General features: G+C 36.8%; 1 protein-coding gene across 1 annotated transcript; it reads left to right on the top strand.

The window, feature by feature from the left end:
- Nucleotides 1–1,524: 1,524 nt before the first annotated feature.
- LOC111908842 (abscisic acid 8'-hydroxylase 4) lies at nt 1,525–4,291 on the top strand. Its single transcript, XM_023904641.3, has 9 exons — nt 1,525–1,786; nt 1,867–2,188; nt 2,326–2,475; nt 2,676–2,924; nt 3,043–3,132; nt 3,312–3,390; nt 3,553–3,659; nt 3,747–3,865; nt 3,974–4,291. The coding sequence occupies exons 1-9, from the start codon at nt 1,584–1,586 to the stop codon at nt 4,107–4,109; spliced, it is 1,455 nt and encodes a 484-aa protein (XP_023760409.1). The 5' UTR covers nt 1,525–1,583; the 3' UTR covers nt 4,110–4,291.
- Nucleotides 4,292–25,388: the final 21,097 nt, after the last annotated feature.

Raw genomic sequence — 25,388 nt, 5'->3', positions numbered from 1 at the left:
CCTAACAAATTTTTATTAAATAACACGGAATGTCGTCAGAGATGGAAGGGTCATCGGAGAAGATGGATTTCACCATAATTGAAATGGAGAAGCATGTATGCGGTTGGAATAGGAACAAATAGGAAAGAATTTGAAAACATAGGGACCATTAATGTAATTTTGAAAAACTGAATTAACAATGATCTGTTAAAAAACTAACAAGAGTGACTTAATAGAAAAGTATATTGTAAGTTTAATGACTTATTATGCAAAAAAAATACTTTAATGACCAAATCGAATAAAAGACATAAGTTTAATGAGCAACAATGACATTTTCCTTTTTTTTTTTGTATTATTTAACATTTTTGGAGATCCGGATCATTTATTGAATTTTTTTCTTGCATTCGTAAGTCAATTTTTTATTAACTTTGTTTGGGTGTTCTTAATTTATTTTGTGTCTTGCTTTTCTCTCTCAGATGAAGAACCACAAAAGAACCAAAGGTTTGATTATTCTTGCTTTTCTCTCTCATGAAGAACATGAAGTTCGATTTTGTGTTTAGGCGTAATAACTCTTGGCTTACATAGCAACGATGAGTTGACTCACCACTGAGTCCTTATTGACTCACCTGCTTAGTTGACAATTGATAAGACAGTGAAACCTTCAAAAATGAGTAAAGATACGAAATTAACCAGTAAAACACAAATTCGTACCTTTTAAAAGCAAAATAAAATCACGAGTGACCAGTTAAACCAATATACGAAATATTATTGGGCTACAGCCACAATAACTCATGATATACGTCCCATGTTAACATATATATTTATAGATATTACTAATGGACTACATACCTACTTATTTTTACTAGATCCGCAACTAATCGATACACATCATGTCATTATGTTTGAGACTCGGTTACTTTATGTGCCTGCTAACATGATACAATATCCAATCGAAGAACATAACTAAACCCACCATCCATTTACTAGCAATATACAAACACCAAATATCCATTGCTAGATGATGTTCTACCGTCATTCATCATGCTAATAGGAACGACAGGAAAGTCAATGGAAATCGCTAGTTGTTTCTAGGTAAACAATTCAACGGATCACCAATTAATTCTCCCAACTACTATAGAAAAGTGATGAAACTTTGAGAGAGGAAGTAGCCTAGCCGACAATTAAAAGTCTTCTTTCTAGCACAATCAAGAAACACGTAGCCACAGTAGTGGACACTGTTTGCCTCTAATCTAGTTCATTTTTAAATCAAATAATTATGGGTTTAAGGAGAAATCATAAATGCTAAAAAAAATGTTTGTCAACTCATAATTACCATCGAATCAGATATTTATTCTATTGCTAAATTTCGAGTCTTTCTTTAATAGAAAAATTAGTTATTGGATATCAATATTTATAAATGGAAGATATATAATTAATTCATTAAATGATGAAATCCCAGAGATTTTGTTCTTATCTGTAGGTCATATTCCATTTTCTATATAAACCCCCTTAATTCCACATCCAACATATAAGCCATATGCCAAGACTTACATTTTGGTACGAGAGACAACAAAACTACCTGCTTTGCTTCTTTACTTAAACAGATGGAGGAGAGAGAAGGAATAATCATACTATTGCATGTCTTCGTGTTCCTTGTTGCACTTATCTGCTACATTTTCGTAAGAAGGAACCAAAGGGACTCCACCAATAAGCTCCCTCCAGGTTCACTAGGCTGGCCGTATATCGGTGAAACACTTCAACTTTACTCTCAAGATCCAAATGTTTTCTTCGCTACAAAACAGAAAAGGTCTATCATCACTAATTCCTTTCAAATTATCTCAGCAATTCTTAACGCCATAGACTTGTTCTTTTGTGCTGATTGTTCAGGTATGGTGAGATTTTCAAGACCCATATTTTGGGTTGTCCAAGTATCATGTTAGCTAGCCCTGAAGCAGCTCGGTTTGTGTTGGTAACACAAGCTCACTTGTTCAAGCCCACGTACCCAAAAAGTAAAGAAACCTTGATTGGTCCTTTAGCACTGTTTTTCCATCAAGGGGAGTATCACACTCGCTTAAGGAAGCTAGTTCAGGGATCCTTATCACTTGATAATCTCCGAAGCTTGGTTCCAGATATTGAATCAATGGTGGTATCCGCGTTGGACTCATGGGCAGATGGCCGAATTGTCCACACGTTTCATGAGATGAAAAGGGTTGGTTTTATGTTCTGTGTCTTTAATTCCACCTATATATGTCATCTTTCATTTTGGGTTTATTGAATTCACACCAATGTTTTTGTCTACATCTTTATGTACATTACAATAATCATTACATACTTGTTTGATTACAGCTATCCTTCGAGGTTGGTATACTCGCTATATTTGGACACTTGGAGGCCAGCCAAAAAGAGCAACTAAAGCAAAACTACAGCATAGTAGACAAAGGTTACAACTCTTTCCCAACAAAATTACCAGGGACACCATTCAAAAAGGCTTATTTGGTAAGCCTAGTTTTTCGTATTTCATTTCCCTTTTGTCCGTTTTCCTTTCGAAGCATCCAAAAATAACATCTTCTTACTTGAAAGTTGAAAACTAAGTCTAAAGTTGGTGACATAACATTATGTAAACACGTAAACTGGCTTTCGAGTTTTGAAACACTTGCGTACTTAACCAAATGCCAACGCTCTTTAATTATATATAGGCCAGGAAACGGCTGCAGAAGATTTTGAGTGAAATCATCTCTGAGAGGAAAGAAAAGAGGGCAACAGAGAAATACCTGTTGGGATGTTTAATGAACTCGAAAGATGATAATGGTAAAACCTTGAGTGAAGATCAGATCGCTGATAACATTATCGGAGTTCTGTTTGCTGCTCAGGACACAACAGCCAGTGCATTGACATGGATTCTGAAATATCTGCATGATCACCCGAAACTTCTGGAGAGTGTAAAGGTAAAATGACGCATTTGCTTAATTCTCTCTCTAAAAAAGCAGGAGCTAGCTTCTCTCTCATAGTATTGGATTTTCCCACGAAATATTATAATAATAATAAAACTTTATGTCTATGTAGGCTGAGCAGAAGGTTATCTACCAGTTTAATGATGATGGTCATCTTAAGTTGACATGGGCCCAGACTAGAAATATGCCAATTACGTACAAGGTATGCACTTTTGAGAAACAAGCTAAGTTCTTCTATAGCAATTTAGACTTTTCATGCACAAGGCTAAAGTAAATATCAAATCCACACATGGATGGGGAACATACACAGAAATCAGGGTACCCATGTGTCTATTTATATGATGAAAGTTTTCTCGATGTGTATATATATATATATGTTAGGTGATATTGGAGAGCTTGAGAATGGCAAGCATTATATCATTCACGTTTCGAGAGGCAGTTACTGATGTCGAATACAAGGGTAAGATAACAATCCCACAAGATCATCTTGGAAGTTTTGTTAGCTTAATTATGATTGTTTTTATCTCGGGTTTTTGATTGCACTATACCTGTCCACATAGCTATGTAATTCTCCCTAATAGACTGCGATGTTTAACAAACTACACCCATTAATTTGAAACAGGCTATCGAATACCAAAAGGCTGGAAGGTCATGCCACTGTTTAGGAATATCCATCACAATCCTGAATTCTTTCCGAATCCTCAACAATTCGACCCTTCAAGATTCGAGGTAAGATCAGTGAAATTTGATTAATGGTGCAAGTGTTACATATAATTGTTTTGAAAAAAAAAACATAAAATCTTGTTGCATATGAAGGTTGCACCAAAGCCAAACACGTTTATGCCGTTTGGAAGCGGAGTCCATGCTTGCCCTGGAAATGAGCTTGCTAAGCTGGAAATGCTCATTATGATTCACCATTTAGTCACCAAATATAGGTATGGGATTGGGATTTCATTTTAAATAAAAACCCATATGACAGAGTACTAGAATTATGTTTTGAATAACAAAGAGTGAAATTGATATCTTGATGATTGTGGTTGCAGATGGGAAGTGGAGGGATCTGAAAGTGGGATTCAGTATGGTCCATTTCCTGTCCCGATGCATGGACTTCCTGCAAGATTTCAGAAGGAATCTATCCAGGAAAAGGGAGAAGTATGTGGTGCTTGTTATGATACTTAGAAAGTAGTTTTCATGCCTTCCCTAAACTTAGCTATCACTTGTTAACCCATCCCCACAATTGAGTCATCTGAGGATAGAAGATTCCTGCCTTTTCTCTATATTATTATTGCCTTTTGTACCACTTCTCTTAATGGAAGAGGTATCTAATGTTATTAAAGGAATTCGTGTAACTGTGTCTTTCATTTTCTTAATATATATATTTTTTTCTTTAAAACGAGAGATGTGGAAATCTCATCCAGTCGACAAATACCATGTCTCTGGTGATTATATATAAAAGCAGCAGAGGGACATTCCTTCAGCTCAGCACCCCATGGTCCAATTAACTTTCATGCCCAAATCCATAGACCTCTAACACAATCAGGATGTGTGTACGCGACAACTTTGTGACATAGGCTCATGGTTCGCCTGTTAATAATATTGGGCTTTATACTTTAATACAAACAGCCTTCAATAACTTTAAACAAGATTGCATTTAATTTGAAACTATCAGAAAATATCATTGATTCATTTGAAAACCGGATCTGAATGTTGACTTCTTTTTTTGAACGGCAAACTAATATACTCTTAATTTAGCTACATCTTAATACCATCTATCTCTCAAATGAGACTTGAGCCCTCAACGTCCTCTAGGAGGGAGGACACACCACTCATGGAACCTTTTCTCAAGCTCTTCAAATCAACATAATATTTTTCCTATATGAATCATCTATCTCCATTCCTGAAAGAATCATCTATCTCATTCTCGAATGAATCATCTATCTCATTCCCCAAGAAATCACATAACTCAGAATGAATCATTTATCTCATTCACAAAGGAATCTTGTATCTTGTTCCAAAGGAATCATTTATCGCATTTCCGAAGGAACCATCTATCTACATTCTCATGATCTTTCATGTTACTGGTATGGTCACACCATAGTCTTAAACATCACATGTATCATCTCAAGCTATCTCAACATTTCCTTAATAGATATTCTACTACCACTCTGCTACTTAATTCATTAAGAACTTAATCTAATATTTATCTACTAAGATATAGGTATTTAACACATACCATTAATGTCTAACCATACATCCATACTTTATCTACATCTATTCTATGATGGTTATCTAACCTACTACCATCAATAGCTAACCACACATACATACTCTATCTCAACCTCACATTCATACTCTATTTCTAACTACTCATACATACTCTATCTTCAACCACATATATACACTCTAAACGCACATGCATGGTCATTTACATGACTATAAACATATATCCATAATCTATCTCCATCTAATTTCTTGTAGGTATTCAACATAATACTATTTACATCTAATCACACTTTTGTACTCTATCTTTCATTTATTATATTACGGGTATTTAACAAAATTCCACTAACATCCACTCATACTTGCATAGTCATGATGGCTTTTCTACGTTACAAACGAGAATATTTACATAGCGGATTCATAATCATATCATGGGTACATGCAACCTAGAAGTCTGGCTTTTTCTTAAGTTATAGCAACATACTTATGAAACAAACTTCTAACCTATGTAAATCGAAAATTACAAATGCGAACAACTCTCTTGAAATCTTCCTTGGAGTGCAAGCACCAATAATGTGGATGTCTCTAATGGTTTACACCTAAAACCCTAAAAACTATAGGATCGAAATATATGAGAGAGGAGGAAGAAGAAATCCCATTTCTCTATGTGTATATGAGGGTTCGATTTTTCTAAGGTCATGGACCTATTAATAGTTAGTGGAAACCTTAATTTGAGTAATAAAATAATATTTTAAACCAATTCAATTTAGTTTCCTTATTAGCTTCAGGAGGCTTCCAGAACCCTTCTTGTTCCTCTTCAAAACCGTCTAAGGCATGGAATGTTCTAGATTTGCCTCCCTTGCTCAACTAATGAATAATTTTAGTTCAACTCTTGTACCTTCAATTAATTCTATTTAATCCAAAATTAACTTCCAATTAATTTTAATTAATTCTTAATTACTTATTAACTATTTCCAATTAATATAATAATCATATAATATATTAACAAATCATTTTATCTCTCTCCTAATAGTAATTCTAGCTATTTCTGGTTATGAGGGCAACCTAAAAATGACATTACTTTTATTCACCAAGATTATACCAATTTCGTTAAGAACTTAGACACCATAATCCAACAAATCATTTTTAAGATTATAATTCATATAACCATGCATTATCTTCATCTAATGATTTATGGGTGTTTAACAAGATACCATAAGCATTTAAACATACATATATAATAACATAAACATACATGAAGATACATACATAATCTAATGAGAGGTTGAGAGCTATAATTTACCTTGTTAGTTAGTGAAAACTAACTATCATTGGCTCATTTCTTTAGTTGATGCATCATGATCCATTTTTTTCTCAAAGCCTATTCATAAACATATCAAGTCCCTTAGAAATTGTATTAGCCTATTAAGAGTTTAATTACTCTCTATGTCAAAATGATCATTTAATTTATCACAATTGTCTCATTTTATCTTCTACTTCTTAATCTATTTTACCCAATGAATTAAGCATCCCATACTACCTAATTCATTACAATCTAATCTCTATTGTATCAATTCATTCTTCTCATTAGTGAGGGTTTCAAAACCTAATTGTCCATGGATGGATTTCACTATGTAAATCACTTCCAAAGCTTGATTAAAGCTTCTAAACGCTCTCAATAACATCATAGACAAGCTATATGTTGATCAATTCAACCATTCTAGTCATCTAAACGTTCTCAATAACATTATAGACAAGCTATAGGTTGATCAATTCAACCATTTTAATCATTCTAGAATTCTCACCATTAAAGCTAAAAGCTTAAGCATAAGGAGAAATCTTTGCCTTAGGAGGAAGAGGATGATAATCCTAGCAATCCACCATCTCTAGCTTATCTTGGCATGGTTTTGGCATCAAAATCGCAATCTTCAAACTCTCCAACTGTAACGACCCAAAAATCAAGGGTAAAAATTTCATTTTTATTATAGTCAAATACAATTGTTACTTAATCCAACCTTTCAAAAACATTGCATAATTAAAACATTTATCAGAGTTACATCCCAAAATTACATAATGCGGAAAACACGGGTGTGTGCGCTGCGATCAAGCCGGACCCTTCCTTTCCAAACCAATGCTACCTAAAACCATAAACAAAACTGTAAGAACGAAGCTTAGTGAGATCCCCAGAGCATACCCCAAATAAACCATATCATCACATAAACCATATCAATCGCATAGACCATATCAATCACATAAGCCATGCATATAAACATATAAGGATTCTGTGGGCTCCCCTAAGATCTTACTCCAAGATGTCGTGGGCTCCCCCAAGGTCTTAAACCTATGTGTCATGCTCCCCCGCCCCCATGGTCTTTACCTGGAAAGCCATGGGCTCCCCCACATGGTCTGATATCCAAATGTCATGGGCTCCCCCATGGTCTTTACCTGGAATGTCATGGGCTCCCCTACATGGTCTGATATCCAAGTGCCACGGGGCTCCCCCCGAGGTCTTCCATGCAAGTATCACAAAGACAACTAACATATCATATATCACATAAAAAACTTGGATACTACATATCACATACATACTAGGCATATCAATATTGTGATGGGTTTTAGCCATAAGAACATCATATGTACTCATGCAACCCTAATGCTTGGATCTAGGTTTCTCTATTGTACATGCAATTCATCCAAGACTTTAAACCCTAGTTCTAGCATACAAATAATCATATTGACATGTGGAAGGGTTTTTAGATCTTACCTTGATTGTTATGTAGCAATAACAATCACAAATCCTCCTTGCAATGACTTTAGAAAGCTTAGAGTCACAAATGTCACTCCTCTAATGGTTTACAAACACCAAGAGCAAGAGGATGAAGAATAAGGAGAGGGGAGTCTGCCCAAAACGTGTGGAAACCCTAATCAACAAGTTCACCACGTTTTTGAGCCTTAAGGGTTCTTTAAATAGTGAGGCTATTAGGGTTATCTAACAAGGAAACCCTAATTTGGATGCTTAAGCCCAAAGCAACCCATGGACTCCCTCCTTAGAGGCCTAGGACGATTTCTAATGGGTTTCCCCATAGAATTCGTCCACCCCTCTAATATGGAGTCTATTAGCCCAATATTCAACTATCATAAAATTGACGGTTCTAGTCCCTTAAGTTTAATTAATGTCTTTTAGCCACAAACTTAATTCTTATTAATTCTTGACTAATATTAATTAAACAATATGATTTCTCCTTTAATATATTATTCTCATAATATATTAATAAATCATAATTAATCCTTTCTCTCCATAATTCATCCTATCAAGTTGCTTTGGTGAAGGCAACCCAAAAGGACCATGCACCATCGTGTCAAGTACATCCCAAAATAGTTATGGACTTAGAAACTAATCCAACAGTCTCCCACTTGGATAAGTCTAATAACTATTTTGCGTATGACTTCAGATCCTGATCTGCAATCGTAGCTTTCCAAAGCCGCTGTCAACTCTGATCTTATCAGATACGCGTGTCCTTTAGATAAGGGATCATATATTCCTCCATTCTAGATATCGTATAGATATAAGACATGAATTATAATCATTCTCTCTATACTATTTCCTGACTTCCAATTTATGATGACTGACAACAGACTACAATTGATCACATCAAATTAGTCCCGGCTCGGCCAAGCGCTTAGGTGCCATCACTAAATCATCGAGAGGCCCAAAGATATCGCTTTTATCCTACTTTGGATAAAAGGAACGGATAAACTTTGACTCAATGCTCGCTTGCACTCACTTACTGAATTACACACAACAATATGTTTTATAACACCAAGTTACTGGTGCGTGTACATATTATCAATGTGCAACCGACTCGCAAGATACAACTCACACATCTTGGTTTCAAGAATATAAGATATTATCGTCTCACCAATCACTCGTGATAAAATCCATGAAGTGATCCAAGTGAGCGTGGGTTTAATCCAATGCTCAAATCATATTCTTAAGCAGTCATGAACGTTGCAGCAAACAATTGCTTATGTCTAATACATTTTAGACAATCCACACACCAATTCACGACAGTCTTCATTCATACCTACTTCCAACATATGAACGACTGTGGTCCGTTCGAATAATTTGACTGTTCTTATGTAACACTGAAAATTTTAAAATTTATTTTAAACAATTTATAAAAGCATTTCTCTCTTAATTTCATAAAACATCAAATTTCAAATTCCAATATGTATCATACGAATCCCAAGATCACATAATTATATCAAATTCCTCTATGTGTGTACAGATCAAGCCGGCGCCTTCCCACGGTCATCGCTAGTACCTGAAACAACAACACTAACACTGTAAGCACAAAGCTTAGTGAGTTCCCCAAAATACCACACATAAACACATATTAGCCACTCGAGGCTATAACTCTATGGGTCCGTGCACCCAAACTCTGTGAACCCTCAGGTTCTAACTCTAGGAACCTTCCGGTTCCAACTCTATAAGCGTGCACAACATAAATCACATAGACATCATGCAGTACAACACATAGCATACACATAACATACACATACTCTATCACATGACTCTGGTTACCTACTCGAGGTAAAGTATAGTGAGAAGACTCACCTCGCGTGTCTCAGTATCTCACGATCTCTGGAAATCCCTCGTACTCGATCCTCCGAGCTCTACTCCTCCTATAACATCACAAGACTCTAATTAACACTTTTATCTCTAAGGTTGACTATCCCTAAGAAGTCAACACAGGTCAACGGTCAACGGTCAACTTTGACCGGACTCGGCGAGTGCCCGCGGCAACTCGGCGAGTCTAGACGTTCTCACCAACCCTCTAGGATTCCCTTTCTACACGTCGAGTACTCCCCCTGACTCGACGAGTTCCACCTGGAAGAATCGCGGGACTACCCCGACTCAACTCGCCGAGTCTCAAGAACGACTCGGCGAGTCCCAGCTCGACTCAGATCACATGACAATCCTCTCTAACTCGCCCTGACTCACTGGGTCAACTCCTGACTCGTCTGGACCACTCTCTGGCCGGTCCAAGGCAATCTTCAAGCTACTCGCCGAGTCTGCTCATCGGACTCGGCGAGTCCATTCCATGCAATCACTCAAACTTGCTTCTAAGGTCAGATCTACTCCAACAATTCATAGATCTGGCCCTCCTAGACTGATTCATCACGTAAAGTTCTAGCCTTGATGCATTAACAACCTCTATATGACTAATTATGAAGAATCTTCAACAAATCTCACTACACAAGGTCATGACCTCCATTGTTCTCTATAAAGCTTGAGGAATGAGACTTTCTGGACCTCTATGGATCCAGATCCGAAGTCTCATCACTAGCATGGGACTATTTGGCCATCAAATCAACTCAACAAGGCCACAAGAAACCCTAAAATTGGTTATACTTCACAAAACAGGAGATGAGTCGAAATTATACCTTTAGATTGAAAGGTCAAGCTTCCAATCCACCAAATAGCAGCCCCCTTTGCCTCCTCTTGGCTAGAGCCTCCTTCTTCTTTGCTAAACAACACACAAATGTCAAGAAATGCCTCCTTTCACTCTCAAATCGCTAAAGCACTTTTAGGGTTTCTCTCTATGGACTGATGGATGCAAATGACGGCCATAAGGCCATTTAAATAGGTCCCAAACCCGAGAAATTAGGGTTTCAATAAACAGCGTGGACTCGCCGAGTCCATATCCTGGACTCGCCGAGTCCGAACGAATCCCGCGTCCAGAATCGCGACCCTACTCGGCGAGTCTGAGCTCCAACTCGCCGAGTCCCTTCTCAAAACTCAAAATATTAAAACAATAAAATACCTGGAGATCCGGGCTGTTACATCTTAACCAATTAAATTATTCAGGAAGTCAAAACATGCAAGGTGAAACACAAGAATAATACTAATCCCATATGGCCCCAAACTTTTGAGTATAAACAAAACACTTTTTATCTATCACCATATTGATTACTCATTATTTATTGTTTCGGGTAATCAACTTCTTACTTGAATTATTACTACACTTGTCTCATGCTCTTAGCATGCACATAATGTTTACCTACGTTTCTTACTTTGTGAAATAGATCAAATGAACACATTTCCAATCATACTCATTTCACAACTCCAAATCCTTTTTCACAAGCGAAAGAATATCAAATTCTTACCACTTATAGAATATGCTAGATTCTAACATTTTATGCAATGATCCTTTCATAATGTCATAGTACAAAGGTCACAATGACTATTGCGAATGAAATTACAAAGTCCTCTATCTGAGATTTTTACAATACAATTCCATAGACGTGATGTCTCTCACTCAAAGTACATTCCTTGAACATCCTTTTGCATAAAATTTTCTAATCTAGACAAAGACTCTCAGTATCCATCCAATACTATACTTCCAACTACTCACAAGCGACCAATCCTCGGCGAACTTTGGATCATCCTTTGACAGTTGTTTAATTATCTTAGTCAAAACCGATTCTTGTCATTTTTCCTTCTAAATGCGCTAGACATTTGGAAAATTTTAGAATGGTCAAATATTATAGCATCTGTAATCGATCCTTTACCCGAAGCGTATGGGATACGATGCATAATGTCTTACATAAAGATACGATAATTTATCAATCTTTTGCCATAATATTTTATGTGTCACTTTCTCACAATTCGAACTATGAAGAGGGATGCTATAATAATAGTCGAAATTTTGAGAACGCACTATGTATCCTTGACTAAATCTATTAACATTCCACAACCTAAGCCTTTAGATTTGAAATGAAGCATAATATTCTCTCCCTTAATTATAGCAAAACAACTATTCAATCCTTACGACTTTGCAAAGTATAACTCTTGTTTTCTATAATTAATATTGCTAACTTGCAATACTTGCCTTAATAATCATACAAGCACAACATTTATGCTCCCACTATCATGATGATTATTATCATATAAGCATAACACTTATGCTCCCACTAGCTTTGACATGTTTTAGAAAACAACTGAACTTCCATAAATTCATTAAGTATTTTTCATATGTGTGTCTAAGCTTCTTAAACTTCCAGATAATCTTTTATCTAAGCTTCTTAAACTTATACACCTTTTCCTTAGATAGCTCATATGTGTGTCTTAAACAATTCAGACTAATTGCCAAATCTCACAATTCGAATTATGGAAAGGGATACCGTAACCATAATCGAATTCGAGAATACAATTTCACAATCACTATCTTCTTAAAATCTCTCTTAGTAAAAAACATTTCCTCACAGTCATCTTCATGAAGGAGGGAATCTTATGACACTTAGATTTTAATGGTGTATGTGTTCCTATCCATGCGAATTTGTCAAAACCAAAGTTTGCGACAAATCCAAACTCATATGGACTGAACCTTCTCAATCTTGATTTCTTGCCTTATGGTAACACAGCTGCACACCATGTCTTCCAAGTAGTTAAGCAGCTCGCCCTTTCCTATCAATGTACTTTTCATTGATCAAAGTGCTTGCCTTTTATGCGTTCAAATGAGAACTCATAATTAACTCAATTGGAACGGCACAGAAATAAGATAGTGTCAACACGATAGGTTGTAAACCTCAAGTTGTGTGCTAGTGATGATTGATAAGGTTTATTCTTGATTAGTTCTTGAAACCTTTCAAGACCATTAAGACTCCCACTGACTCCTTGACATATAAGATTCTCTTGTCAATAAACATTTCTCGAAAAACAAATATTCAATTCTTGATTCCTCTTCTTAGACATACAATTGTACTAAGACTCACTTAGAGGATCAATTGAGATATGGTCCTTAATCATTAAGACCTCATCATAAAACATAATAAAAGGTACTCTCCCTTCTTCTTAGAATAGAGAAACTTTTATCTTTCAGCCTACTTGATTCTTCTTATTCGTTCTGCTATTGATCTAAACTCTTTCAAATCAACTCGGAATTACACTTAATATTATAAGCATAATCATATCCACTAAACTTTTAGTAAATCTTGACGAATATCTTTGTCACTCTTGTGGTGGACTTGATTAACACACAGCCTTGTGTACTCGATCTCCTAGTCCCTTACTTGACACTTTGTCAACGAATTAGTCTAATTTCCAAATATGAAATTTCTCATTCATCATGCAACCAAGTTGTATGATTCTAAGTTTATGTCCAATTGAAACTTGGGCGATGAGAAACTTTCCCTATTTGGTAAATTCTTGACATTTCCACAAATAATATAATTAAGAATCAAATCCATTATTGCTAATAATAGAAACTTACAAACATCAATTTTTGATACACGCCATTGCAAGGATAAATAAATAATATAAAATCAAAATTTATTTTATTGCGGAAAAATTTGTCCTTACAATGCAATTCAATTGAAAAACTATGTTGTTACATATTCCTAAGCAATCTATTCTAACTCCAAGTGGTAGCTTAAGAATCTAATCTTCAAGCAATGCGATCGAAATCCATTTCTTCACGATTAGATTCGGCTCACTTCTTCCTTAAACTTCCTTTCATTTCTTCGATCCTACAAAAAATTAAAATGTAATCTTATCACATCATGTATTAAGAATCTAGAATAGGAACTTAAAAGAGTTAGTTAATGGATTTTACCTAAAGTAGAGCCATACGTTTTGACTCTCCCATCTCTTAGATCTCTTAGGTAAATAGGGCAGCTTCGTCTCCATTGTCCCTTCTCTTGGCAATAAAAGCAAATTGACTCTTTTTGGAACAACACATGGAACTACTTCTGACTTTGCCGTTCTCTTATGATCAAACTTTTCGATCATGGCATGCCTTTCATTGCCATTGCCTATATCCTTAGAGGTCTGGAAGGCAGATCCACCAATCAACTTTGCTTTTCCAGTGCGCCAAATCATTGTTGATTCAGCAGCAATAAGCATATAGGTGAGATCAATGAGGGTTATGTCGTGGTTCATCATATAGTACTCTCTTACGAACTCACTATATGAGTCAGGAAGTGACTGAAAAACCCAGTCAACAGCCAACTCCTCACAGACAACAGATCCCAACATTCTTAATCTATCAATGTGTGACTTCATCTCTAGGATGTGTGCACACACTGACTTTCCTTCTTCATGTTTACTTGCCAAAAAGGTTTGAGTGAGTTTGAACTTTTCAATCTTTTGAACTTGTGGGTTAGGGAGAACAATAGAAGGAGGTGGAGGAAGTGAAGCATCATCTCGTGTTCCTCGATCGAATCGTGGAATATCATCTTCATGTGAAAAGCTTGTTCCACGGGATTTGGGAAGACCATAGTTGTCATACTTTGACATCTACAAAACGGGAGAAAAATTAAATTCAAGTTAGTTGATCGATTGAGTCCTTAATAAATCACCCAAATGAGATATTAAGGCTAGGACCCAACACAATACTCTACAACTTGGGAGAGAGATGCCGTAACCCAAATTGTAGAACATTTGAAGGTAAGTGAATGACGATTCACTAATTTCCACCATGAAAAATGAAACAAAATTAAGTTTTAAATCTGTTGAAAATTCCTAGATCTTTTAAGATTCATTGAACTTTTCAATGGCATGTTTAAATCTCGATATGCCCCTCGATTTGTGATTGGGATGCCGAGGATCACAAAACAGGGTGTGAATAACCATGCAAACTTACATGGTGCCACCACATGTTACAGTTACCTATTCGATGTGCCGGTTAACCACACACGCTCCACCGAACTATGACAAACATTGAGTCACTCTTTGCTACCTTTGCTTAGAACCATTTAGTGTGCCGGTTAACCACAAACGCTCCACTAACGTCTTCGCAAGGGTACAAAGTGTAATTTCATGGAATTTCATCAATTCACTTTTGCCTACCGTAACTAAGATTAGGAATTTGTGAAAGCATTTAGTTACTTTTGTATTTCATTATACTTATAATGGAAGGTTTCTGTCCTATCCTACCCGTTCGGCTAACGACCCTCCACTAGTCAAGAGTGCGGTGGATAAGAGTGGATACCCATTCAATCGCCATTTTATAGGCAATTTCCTTAAACACCCCTTATAGACCAGCTTCGTGAATGAGGCCTACTAACGGTAAGACTGACTTTTTACTCATACATATATATAATGTTAGACTTTTAATGTTATATATATAGTATAGGGTGTATTTTACACTTTTAAAATACTAGATGGTCAAATTTAATAATTATACTTTTAATTTAATTAAATTGTAAACCATAACTTATGGATTTATTAAATCTCTTTTAATTATACACCTTAATTAATTAATAAAAGCATAAGGGTGCGATTTGAACTTTTCAAAACTATACTAGGGTTTTAGAATTTAACATTTCTAAATTAAACTTTTAATCAACTTTTAAATTCCAAAACTTGAGGGCAAGTTTTGAAACATTTCAAATCATTAGGGTTTAGAATTTAAATATTTCAAAATCAAACCTTTTTAATCAAAATTTAAATTCCAAAACTTGAGGAAAAATTTTGAAACTTTTCAAAACTATTAGATCAAAATACAATTAAGGCAATTAAACAATTAATTGGTGATTATCTAATTATGATCTAATTCAATTTCATTCAAGATAATGATCAAATAATCCAAATAATTTAACATTTATCAAATAAGGCAACAATTATCTAATTAGATGATCAAAATATTTTATTTTGACAAAGATAATCATAAGGAATCAATAAAATTCGAATTTTATTAATTTTAAACAATTATGGCAGTTATCCTAAGTCAAAATAGTCAAAAATCCTGAAACAGCCTCCTTCTGACGCTCGAACTCGCCGAGTAGGAGCAACTCACCTAGTCCACATTGGAACTCGCCGAGTTCATCAGGCAGGGAGCAAAAAAAACGATTTTTTGAAGCTTGAACAAATAACCAAGGCATCAATACAATAGAAACCAATCAACGCTCTGATACCACTGATGGGTTTTACCCATAAGAACATCCTATGTACTCATGCAACCCTAATGCTTGGATCTAGGTTTCTCTATTGTACATGCAATTCATCCAAGACTTTTAAACCCTAGTTCTAGCATACAAATAATCATATTAACATGTGGAAGGGTTTTTAGATCTTACCTTGATTGTTATGTAGCAATAACAATCACAAATCCTCCTTGCAATGACTTTAGAAAGCTTAGAGTCACAAATGTCATTCCTTTAATGGTTCACAAACACCAAGAGCAAGAGGATGAAAAATAAGGAGAGGGGAGGCTGCCTAAAACATGTGGAAACCCTAATCAACAAGTTCACCACGTTTTTGAGCCTTAAGGGTTCTTTAAATAGTAAGGCTATTAGGGTTATCTAACAAGGAAACCCTAATTTGGATGCTTAAGCCCTAAGCAACCCATGGACCCCCTCCTTAGAGGCCTAGGACGATTTCTAATGGGTTTCCCCATAGAATTCTTCCACCCCTCTAATATGGAGTCTATTAGCCCAATATTCAACTATCATACAATTGACGGTTCTAGTCCCTTAAGTTTAATTAATGTCTTTTAGCCACAAACTTAATTCTTATTAATTCTTGACTAATATTAATTAAACAATATGATTTCTCCTTTAATATATTATTCTCATAATATATTAATAAATCATAATTAATCCTTTCTCTCCATAATTCATCCTATCAAGTTGCTTTGGTGAAAGCAACCCAAAAGGACCATGCACCATCGGGTCAAGTACATCCCAAAATAGTTATGGACTTAGACACTAATCCAACAATGATTCCACAATAATCACCACAACTAACTGAATGGGTCGGCCTTGGTGCCTTCGACCCACTGGTATGGTGAGGAGACCCACCTCACACTTCCGAAGTCCCGTAAATAAAACTCTAGTTGCTAGATGACAGATTCTCGAACTGTCAACACCAAAACAACACCCAATTAATAATTGGGTTCCAATACATAACCATAAGTCCATGCTTGGGCTAAAAAGGCTACTTTACCCCCAACTTAGCTTGATCCAAGCCCAAGGCCCAAACACACTCTAGAGGCCCAAAAACCAATCAATGAACCAAGGCCCAACATATGGCCCAATTTTCCAAATTAGGCCCAAACGTCTACATGGTCTTACCTTAAGGCCCAACCATTTATTCTAGTCCAAACAATTAGCATTCTGATGGTCCAATATCTCATAATCATCAAGGCCCAATTATGGCCTACTTATGGCCCAATTTTCAAATTGGGCCCAAGCCTTTCCAATGGGCCTTATCCTAAAGCCCAGTAATTTCCTTCGTCCATAATCATGTTCCCAATTGGCCCATGAAGGCCCACAACAACTTAGTCCAAGAAATGTGTCACACCCCCGAACCAGACAGCGGAAACGTCTGAGGGCTGTTGTGACTTAAATTGAATACCATCACAATGATTATACATGAATCATAACATCATTCATCACCATGCATTTAAATAATACAACTGACATTGTTTACATCCATTACATTGTTTTAGTCATTACAATTTTATAACATAAACCGTTCGATAGATAATCTAAGCAAAACACCATGACATAACTTGATACTTATTCTTCGGCTTACCTGTTACCTGAGAATACAAGTTATTTTGAAAAACGTCAACATATGAAATGTTGGTGAGTTCATAAATAATGTTGTAGTAAAGTGATTTGGTGTAGTTTGTAAACCCAGAAAATCCGATATTTTCTAAAAAGAGTATTTGTAAAAAAAAGTGTGAAGATCCGTAAATATGCTTGTTGATTTTTAAAACATGTATAGTTGTTGAACTTTGTATACGTCACACAAGTGAAAATGTTGAACTTCCCAGGAAAACCCGACGTTTTCCCAATACGTAAAATACATGACTTGTTTATTGTTATACCGATACGTCAAATGTTTTTGATTACCTGGGTGGCGTTGGATTAATTAGGGTTTGTGAGTTGTTATAATCACGCATTAGGAAAATGACTAGTTTATAACTACAGATTACGAACGATTCTTAAAGGCGTTTGTAACGCCCGTAGATCCGGGCTAGTCAATTTAGAGACGATAAGCACCAAAAATGACTTTTTGATGGAAGATTATTTAGAAGGATTAATCTTAACCAAGTTGTAGTATATGTCACAAGGTTTCCGTGCATATAAAGAGCGCCAAAATCCGAGTTATAACGAAGAAGTTATGATCTGTCGAAGTTTCGCGACAGAACCCGCACGACTCAGCGCGACCCAGCGCGACGTAAATAGTGAACTTAAGGTAGATATATATCTATCCTTAGTGATCTAAACAAGAGTTGAAGATTTATTCGATAGTAGTCCAACGATAAAAAGACAGACGAAAACGGAGTTCAGATGAAGGAGTTATGAATTTCGAACGGAGTTTTCCTGTCCCGGCCTACTAAAGATAATATATAAGTAATATACTTATAATATATTAAAAATAAACTAAAAATTAGCCAATGGAGTCTAAACGAGAGTTATAGAGCATAATCTCACCTTCGCGTCGATATAAAGAACGTCGAAAACGGAGTTCGTATGCAAAAGTTATGAATTTCTGAAGTTCGGGGCGCGAAACCCCAAAACTGTCAGAGACGACGACGTGGCAAGCAGTGCCACGACGTGGCAAGTCTCCTGACAGCTCCGGGAGACCCCCAGATGCAACTTGGGATGACGCATGCAGTGAGGATCAAGCCCACGACGTGGCAAAAGGATCCCACGACGTGGCAAGGGCCAAATTTGCCCTATAAATAGATTTGAAGGGCCAGCCGACTATGGTTGCTCCATCCCTTATCTCCCACTCCCGATACACCCTCTAAGCCCTATTTTAACCCCCGAAGCCCCGGTATCAACCCTGAGACCCGAAGCAAGTCCCAAAGCCCGAAGATCCCGAGAAGAAAAGAGTTTCCGAGCCGAAGCTCTGCTCGCGAGAAACCCGGTGTGTGAAGTGATCCCGGTTTCACCGAAGAATACTACTTCTACAAGCCGTAGTGCTATCCGATCATCTTCTGATCAAGTGAGTGTATAGTCCCTTTCATAAACACGATAATAATACAAGTATTGTTTGAATGTATTAAGTATATTGTTGTTTATATGTGTGAGTGTGTGGTCACTTTCTTCTAAAACATAAATATTAAGTATTTGCTATGAAATACGTGCTATGTGTATAATATATTGTTGTTTATTTGAGATGATTGTGGAATGGATGAATTATATAAGTTTTAATGAGTTAAACTATATATGTAACTTGTATCTAAACATATGTTGGGTAGAACATGAGTAGATGAGGTTGATGGAGGTGATAAAATATGGGTTGGACCATGAGATAAAAGGATAAAGAGATAAACTTGTTTTAGATCTGGATGTATGGATCAGATCAGGAGGTTAGTTTTAGATCCGAGAGTATGGATCAGATCAAGAGATTAGTTTTAGATCTGAGAGTATGGATCAGATCAAGAGATTAGTTTTAGATCCGAGAGTAGAGATCAGATCAAGAGGTTAATTTTAGATCCGGGAGTACGGATTATGTATTTTTGAATTACGTGTTCATTCGATAAGGTATCATGTGTATAGTCCCTTTTAGGAACGTGATTTTAATACAAGAATTGATTAAAGTATGAAATATACATATGTATGTGAAGTATTTGTTATTGTCCGAAATACGTGTTAGATATATTTGATGATATACAACGTGCGAATCGGATATGGTTCAATATGTGTTAAGATGTATATATATGATATTATTACTTAAAACTTTGTGTTAAGTATACATTAGTTAGCTTTTTCCTAAACGGAGATTGTATCGAAAATTGATTATAAGTATTGTAGGTTTGCCTAGTGATGGGTTAAGACTTAAATAGGGATGTTTAGTTCCATTAAGTTTGGACATTGGGTAGCCTCATATTAAGAGTACGTGTGTTGTGAGATTGATGATCGGTGGAGTACGTCCTACGTACAGAAGTACATTTTATGTACGAAGTATTTTTCAAAGCTCTGTGTCTTGGGTGCTGCTTGTGCCAGGGCACTATTATGTTCTCGGGTACGATTCTTTCGCATACCAGAGTACTATAATGTGCCAGAAGTACTATCATGTACAAAGTCTTTTTGATAGATTTGTGTGTTGGTTGCGGGAGCGTACGGGAGTACTCTAGTAGTATTTCCCCATACTTTTATTTTGAGAGAGCTTTGGAGTCAGCGTTTCTTTTATGAAGTGATCGACCGAGCTTCATATGTCAGTGTTTTCTTTCACGAAGTAATTAAGGGAACTTCATAGACTGCCTAATAAAGTGTGTCGGTAATAGACAACTGCTAGGTATATCAGGTGTTATATTGCTGGATAGGGTGCGTCTGGAGGTGAAATACCTCATGTATTCAGACCATAGCCTAGGCATTAGTCAGTGTTTCCAATGCTGGACGGGGTGAGTTTGGGGTTCAGACCATAGCCTAGGCATTAGTCAGCGTTTCCAATGCTGGATAGGGTGAGTCTGGGGGTTCATACCATAGCCTAGGCATTAGTCAGAGTTTCCAATGCCGGATAGGGTGAGTCTGGGGGTTCAGACCACAGCCTAGGCATTATTCAGTGTTTCCATTGCCGGATAGGGTGCGTCGGGGGTTATATACCTCACAATATTCAGACCACAGCCTAGGCATTGATAACTACCCCTGACTTAAAATGTCTTGTGGTTCTTTCTTTTACGAATGAAGGTTCCTGGTGAAACTTATTCCATTCCCCTCATTCGATGTCTTTATTGATCCTGGTTTGCTGCTAGGGAATTTCCGAAGCAGCTTCGTCAGTTGTTGCTCATATCGATTTCCTTAGGCTAGATCTCGTAAGATCATTGTATAAGGTCAGTATGTGGGGATCGACGGGATGGGATAGATTGTTTTAGAAATATGATCTATATGTGTTAATAATATTAGTGGTTTCGTAGGATCGAGATATACATTATTATCACGTGGTTTGAACTAAGAGATTTCGTACTCTGTGTTCCTTAGGTGATTAAGTTCACCAGGGATATTGGAACTAAGTGTTCATTAGGTGTTTTGAACTAGGTATTCATTAGGTATTATTGAACGAAGTGTGTTTAATGGGTGTTCTTGAATTAGATGTTTATTAATTATTTTGAACTGCGTGTTCACTAGAGGTAATCTAAGAACCATGGCAGCACTAGACTTTGTGCCAATTCCTTAGGGCAATTCTTAAGAATAAATAGGAGCAGGGTAATTGGTTCTTAGGGTAAATCTTTATGAAATAGAGGAAGATAATGGGGGTGGGTAATTGGATTGATTGTTTGATAATTAAATATAATAATTATATTATTGTGGGTTGAAAACCATATATGTTCACCAGACTCCCAAGCCTGACCCACTCAGTTTTCTTTGTATCACAGGTATCGATACGAAGATATATTTCACGGAGGGATTAAAGGAGATGTAAAATCTTTAGTGTAAATAATGTAAGTTCTGTTTATGCTTATGTGTCTGTATCGGAACATGACATCCCGAGATTTTGTAATATAATAAAAATACATTTCTTTAAAGAAATGCTTTGATAAATCTTTATCATATTTTGGGAACAAATTCCGCAACTGTTTTCTTTAAAAGATTACTCTGATTTTAAAAACCAAGCATAAACAAATCGGTCTTTTCTGGCCGAGAAATTGGGGATGTCACAGCGTCGGCCGTTACTACTCACTTAATCCCCCCACCCTGATTACTATTGTTTATCGTCCTAAATCTGTTTACTTTGTTTTCTCATAGCCCATCAATCGAGGAGAAAGGAGGGTACGAAGACCCCTTATTACCAGGAGTTATTCAAGGCTATCGGGAATGCGAAAGACACTTGGCCCAACTCGCATTTGACTTCTCGACCTCACTAGCAGTACTAATGGGCCATTAGGGCCCAATAACACATTAGAGCTATTGAAAGTCCTTTTACGTCGAATTGGGTCATAGAAGGCCCAATATCACGTAAGCATAATACCTTTGGGCCCAAATATCATGTTGATGGGCTAGCAAGGCCCAACAACCAAGATTTGAAACTTTCAAGCCCCAAAGTTTGTATGTTGACTTATTGTAGTTATCACGTGATTAACGAATTACTTTGGTTTAACGATTTTGTGTTATTATTGATTCGAGACCGAATCAATTCATTTGGTAACGATATGTATTATTGAGAGTGTATTTGTTTTCCATTTTCGTGGATAATTCGCGGATCTTGTATCTTAATTTGATTGTTTGTAAGTAGAGTTTCGCCCTTTTTAATTACTCATCCTTTTATAAAAATAACACTTTTGGTCCTTTTATATATAAAAGAATTTCATATTTAGTCCTTAAAACACTTTTCTTGACACTATTGTATGATTTATTTGACGAAAACACGATTTTACCCCAAAGTTTATTTAGTTGACAGTTTCAACCCCTCTAGAATAGTGGTTCTCGGTTAAGGACCCATTTTTCACAACTTTTACAATTTTGGCACAAAATCTAAAAAGTTTGCATTTTTAGTCCTTTTTGATAATGAAAAGCATTTTTGAACCTTATAAACATTTTATTATGCTAATTACTCCCAGTTTTACAGAAAATTTCATTTCCAGCCCCTTAACTTGTAAAATTTCGCATTTTGGTGCTTATTGGGCCGAAAAGCCCAAAATTAGCCCATTAGGTTAAAAATTTACATTTTAAGTCCTTAGAAATTTCTAAAAATCAGGAAAATATTTATGGAAACTATTTTGGACCCTCTTACCCTTCAAGAACCATGACTTGTTGATTTTTACCCCAAGTTTGTATTTTTGACAATTTAAGCCTAAAAATGGGTTTTATGTTCAAGTATGTTTATCCTAACCTTATAAACTATTTTTCTTGACTTGATTAGTGTATAATAGCTTAAGTTGTGTTTATTTCCTTTCTCATGTCTTAGATCTCGGTTTTTACACACTTTTTGATAACATAATCATCACAAAACACATGATATCACACACATACATGCATCAAATCACACATAACATACATTTACACATAGATCTACACATTTTCTTGTATTCTCCCCCATAAAACTCATAAATATCAAAAAGAAGGGGGTATGAAACTCACCTTGAGATGTGGATCGGTGTTGAAGAAGATTTGGAGAAGTTTGGTGCTATTTTCGGCCCTATCAAGTTCCTTGGATGGATCTCGAACTTAGATGCTTCTAAGGTGCAAAATCATGAGTTTGAATGAAGTAAGAGATGATTCTTGAATGAAAGGAAATAGCTAGATTATGGATCTAACATCAACTTACCTTAGATGATGTGTTTGCGGGTTGAATCTCCTTGAAAGCTTCCTTAATCTCGAAAATATGGAGAGGAATGGAGAGAGTTTTCTTGAGAGAATTATGAGTGAAATGTGTGTGTGTGTGTGCTTGGATTCGGCCGAGAGCAAGAGAGAAAGGAGAGAAGAGAGGTTTTTGAGTTGATTTGCATGAAAACATGAGATGGTGCATGGGAAACCTATGGATAAATGTGAGGTGGCATAGGAAAAGTCAACTCTCATTCTTTGGTTGGGCTTGGGACGAGAATGGAGAGGGGAAAAGAAAAGGATTGGTCCTTGTATGCTTAAGCCCATTTCATGGTTATGTTGAGTGATGTTTGGTCCAAATAAATATAAATATGATTTTTTTTATGACCTATTAGAGCTAAATTAGGTTAATTATGGCCCAATACGGTCCATTTAAATATTTTGTTTCATTCTAGGCCCAATATGGCCCAAAATATTAAAATAAATGAAAGTGGGTCTAATTAGAGCTCATTCAAGAGTTCTAAGCCCAAGATTGTCCAATTGGAAGCTTATTGGCCCATTGGGCCCAATAAGGAAATCCTACTCCAAAATGGACTTAAACAAGGATTTCTAGGGTTCCCAATTATTTGTTGACTATTTGCAGTGCATGTATGATGTGTTTGATTGAGATTTGGTTGTTAATGAATAAGCATCTTACATGCTTCCCCATTGTTGGTTTACATTTGTTATCATTGTTCAATGTTTACAAGGCTTCAAATTCCTAGTTGTGACAAAATGGCCCAACAAGTACCCAAACCTAATTAGGGTTTTTCACATAAAATGACGATTAGGGTTGAGCATTCTTACTTAACCCATGAAGGACTTAATCCATTAAGTCCATTACTCCACTAGACCAAACATACAAAGTAATCAGGCATCAGTCAAAATTCCAAATCCAACGGTCCAATGCGGGTCCCGAAAAATCCAAAACTCTCACTTCCAAAATTAGGGTTTCCAACCCAATAACGTGCCAATTAGTCCATTTGTTAAGTTTTTAGGTCAATTTGTGTTAAACAAGTCAGGCACCACCCACTACCACCTCGGGTAGTGGTGGTCAACAACAGCTCACGGCAACAACCACCACCTCGTGGTGGTGGTGGTTATGATTCTATGTAAAAAAAACACCAAAATCACTCCAAACATCAATCCAAGCGCACCCAAAAGCCCACAGCCACTGGAGATGGTGGCTAGCAGTGGCGGAACGACAACAGAAGGTGGCATACCACCTCACTGTGGTGGTGATGAGTTTTTTTTGGTTTCCTGGCCAAGAAATCCGTACAACATTAAACTCAAGAAATATGTTCATACACACACCAAATCACGCACACAGCCACCTCCTCACGGTGGCTAGTGGCGGCAGAAGAAGACGATATGGCGGCAGCCACCATGGCTGGCGGCCATGGTGGTTTCTCACGAATTACGGCCAACAGAAAACATACACCCACATCCCGACTAACAGCAACATCACACAACCTTCGCGAATCCACTGAAACACACACGGAACACAGCCGCCTCGAGGCAGCAGGCGGCGGTCGGAGAACCTTGACAAAACAAACCAACCATAAGGCGGCAACGGCGACAACAAGCCACGACAACAACAACGGCGGACATCGTGATATCGGCAACGTGAATGATGGCAAATAGAAGAAGAAGGGTAAGGCACGTCCGAGCATGGCGACACATAGCCACGATGTCAGTCTTCGGCGTTCTCGGATTCATCGGCGGCAACCGCGGTGGCATAGTGGCGGCACCGGCCAGAGGGAAAAATGTGGTTGGCGGCTGGAGAATCACCATCTCAAAAGGAGTTTGATGGCATGATAACTGTTGTTATACGAAAATTCCACCAATGGAAGATACGTATCCCAACTCCCACCGAAATCCAATACATACACTCGAAGCATATCATCCAAGGTCTAAATAGTCCGCTCGCTTTGTCCATCATTCTGCGGGTGGAAGGTCAAGCTGAAATGCAGG

This window comes from Lactuca sativa, chromosome 6, assembly GCF_002870075.4.
Source record: "Lactuca sativa cultivar Salinas chromosome 6, Lsat_Salinas_v11, whole genome shotgun sequence".
NCBI classification, from domain to species: Eukaryota; Viridiplantae; Streptophyta; class Magnoliopsida; order Asterales; family Asteraceae; genus Lactuca; species Lactuca sativa.
Note: the sequence above shows the minus strand (reverse complement) of the source record. Positions and strands in the feature narration are given on the sequence as shown.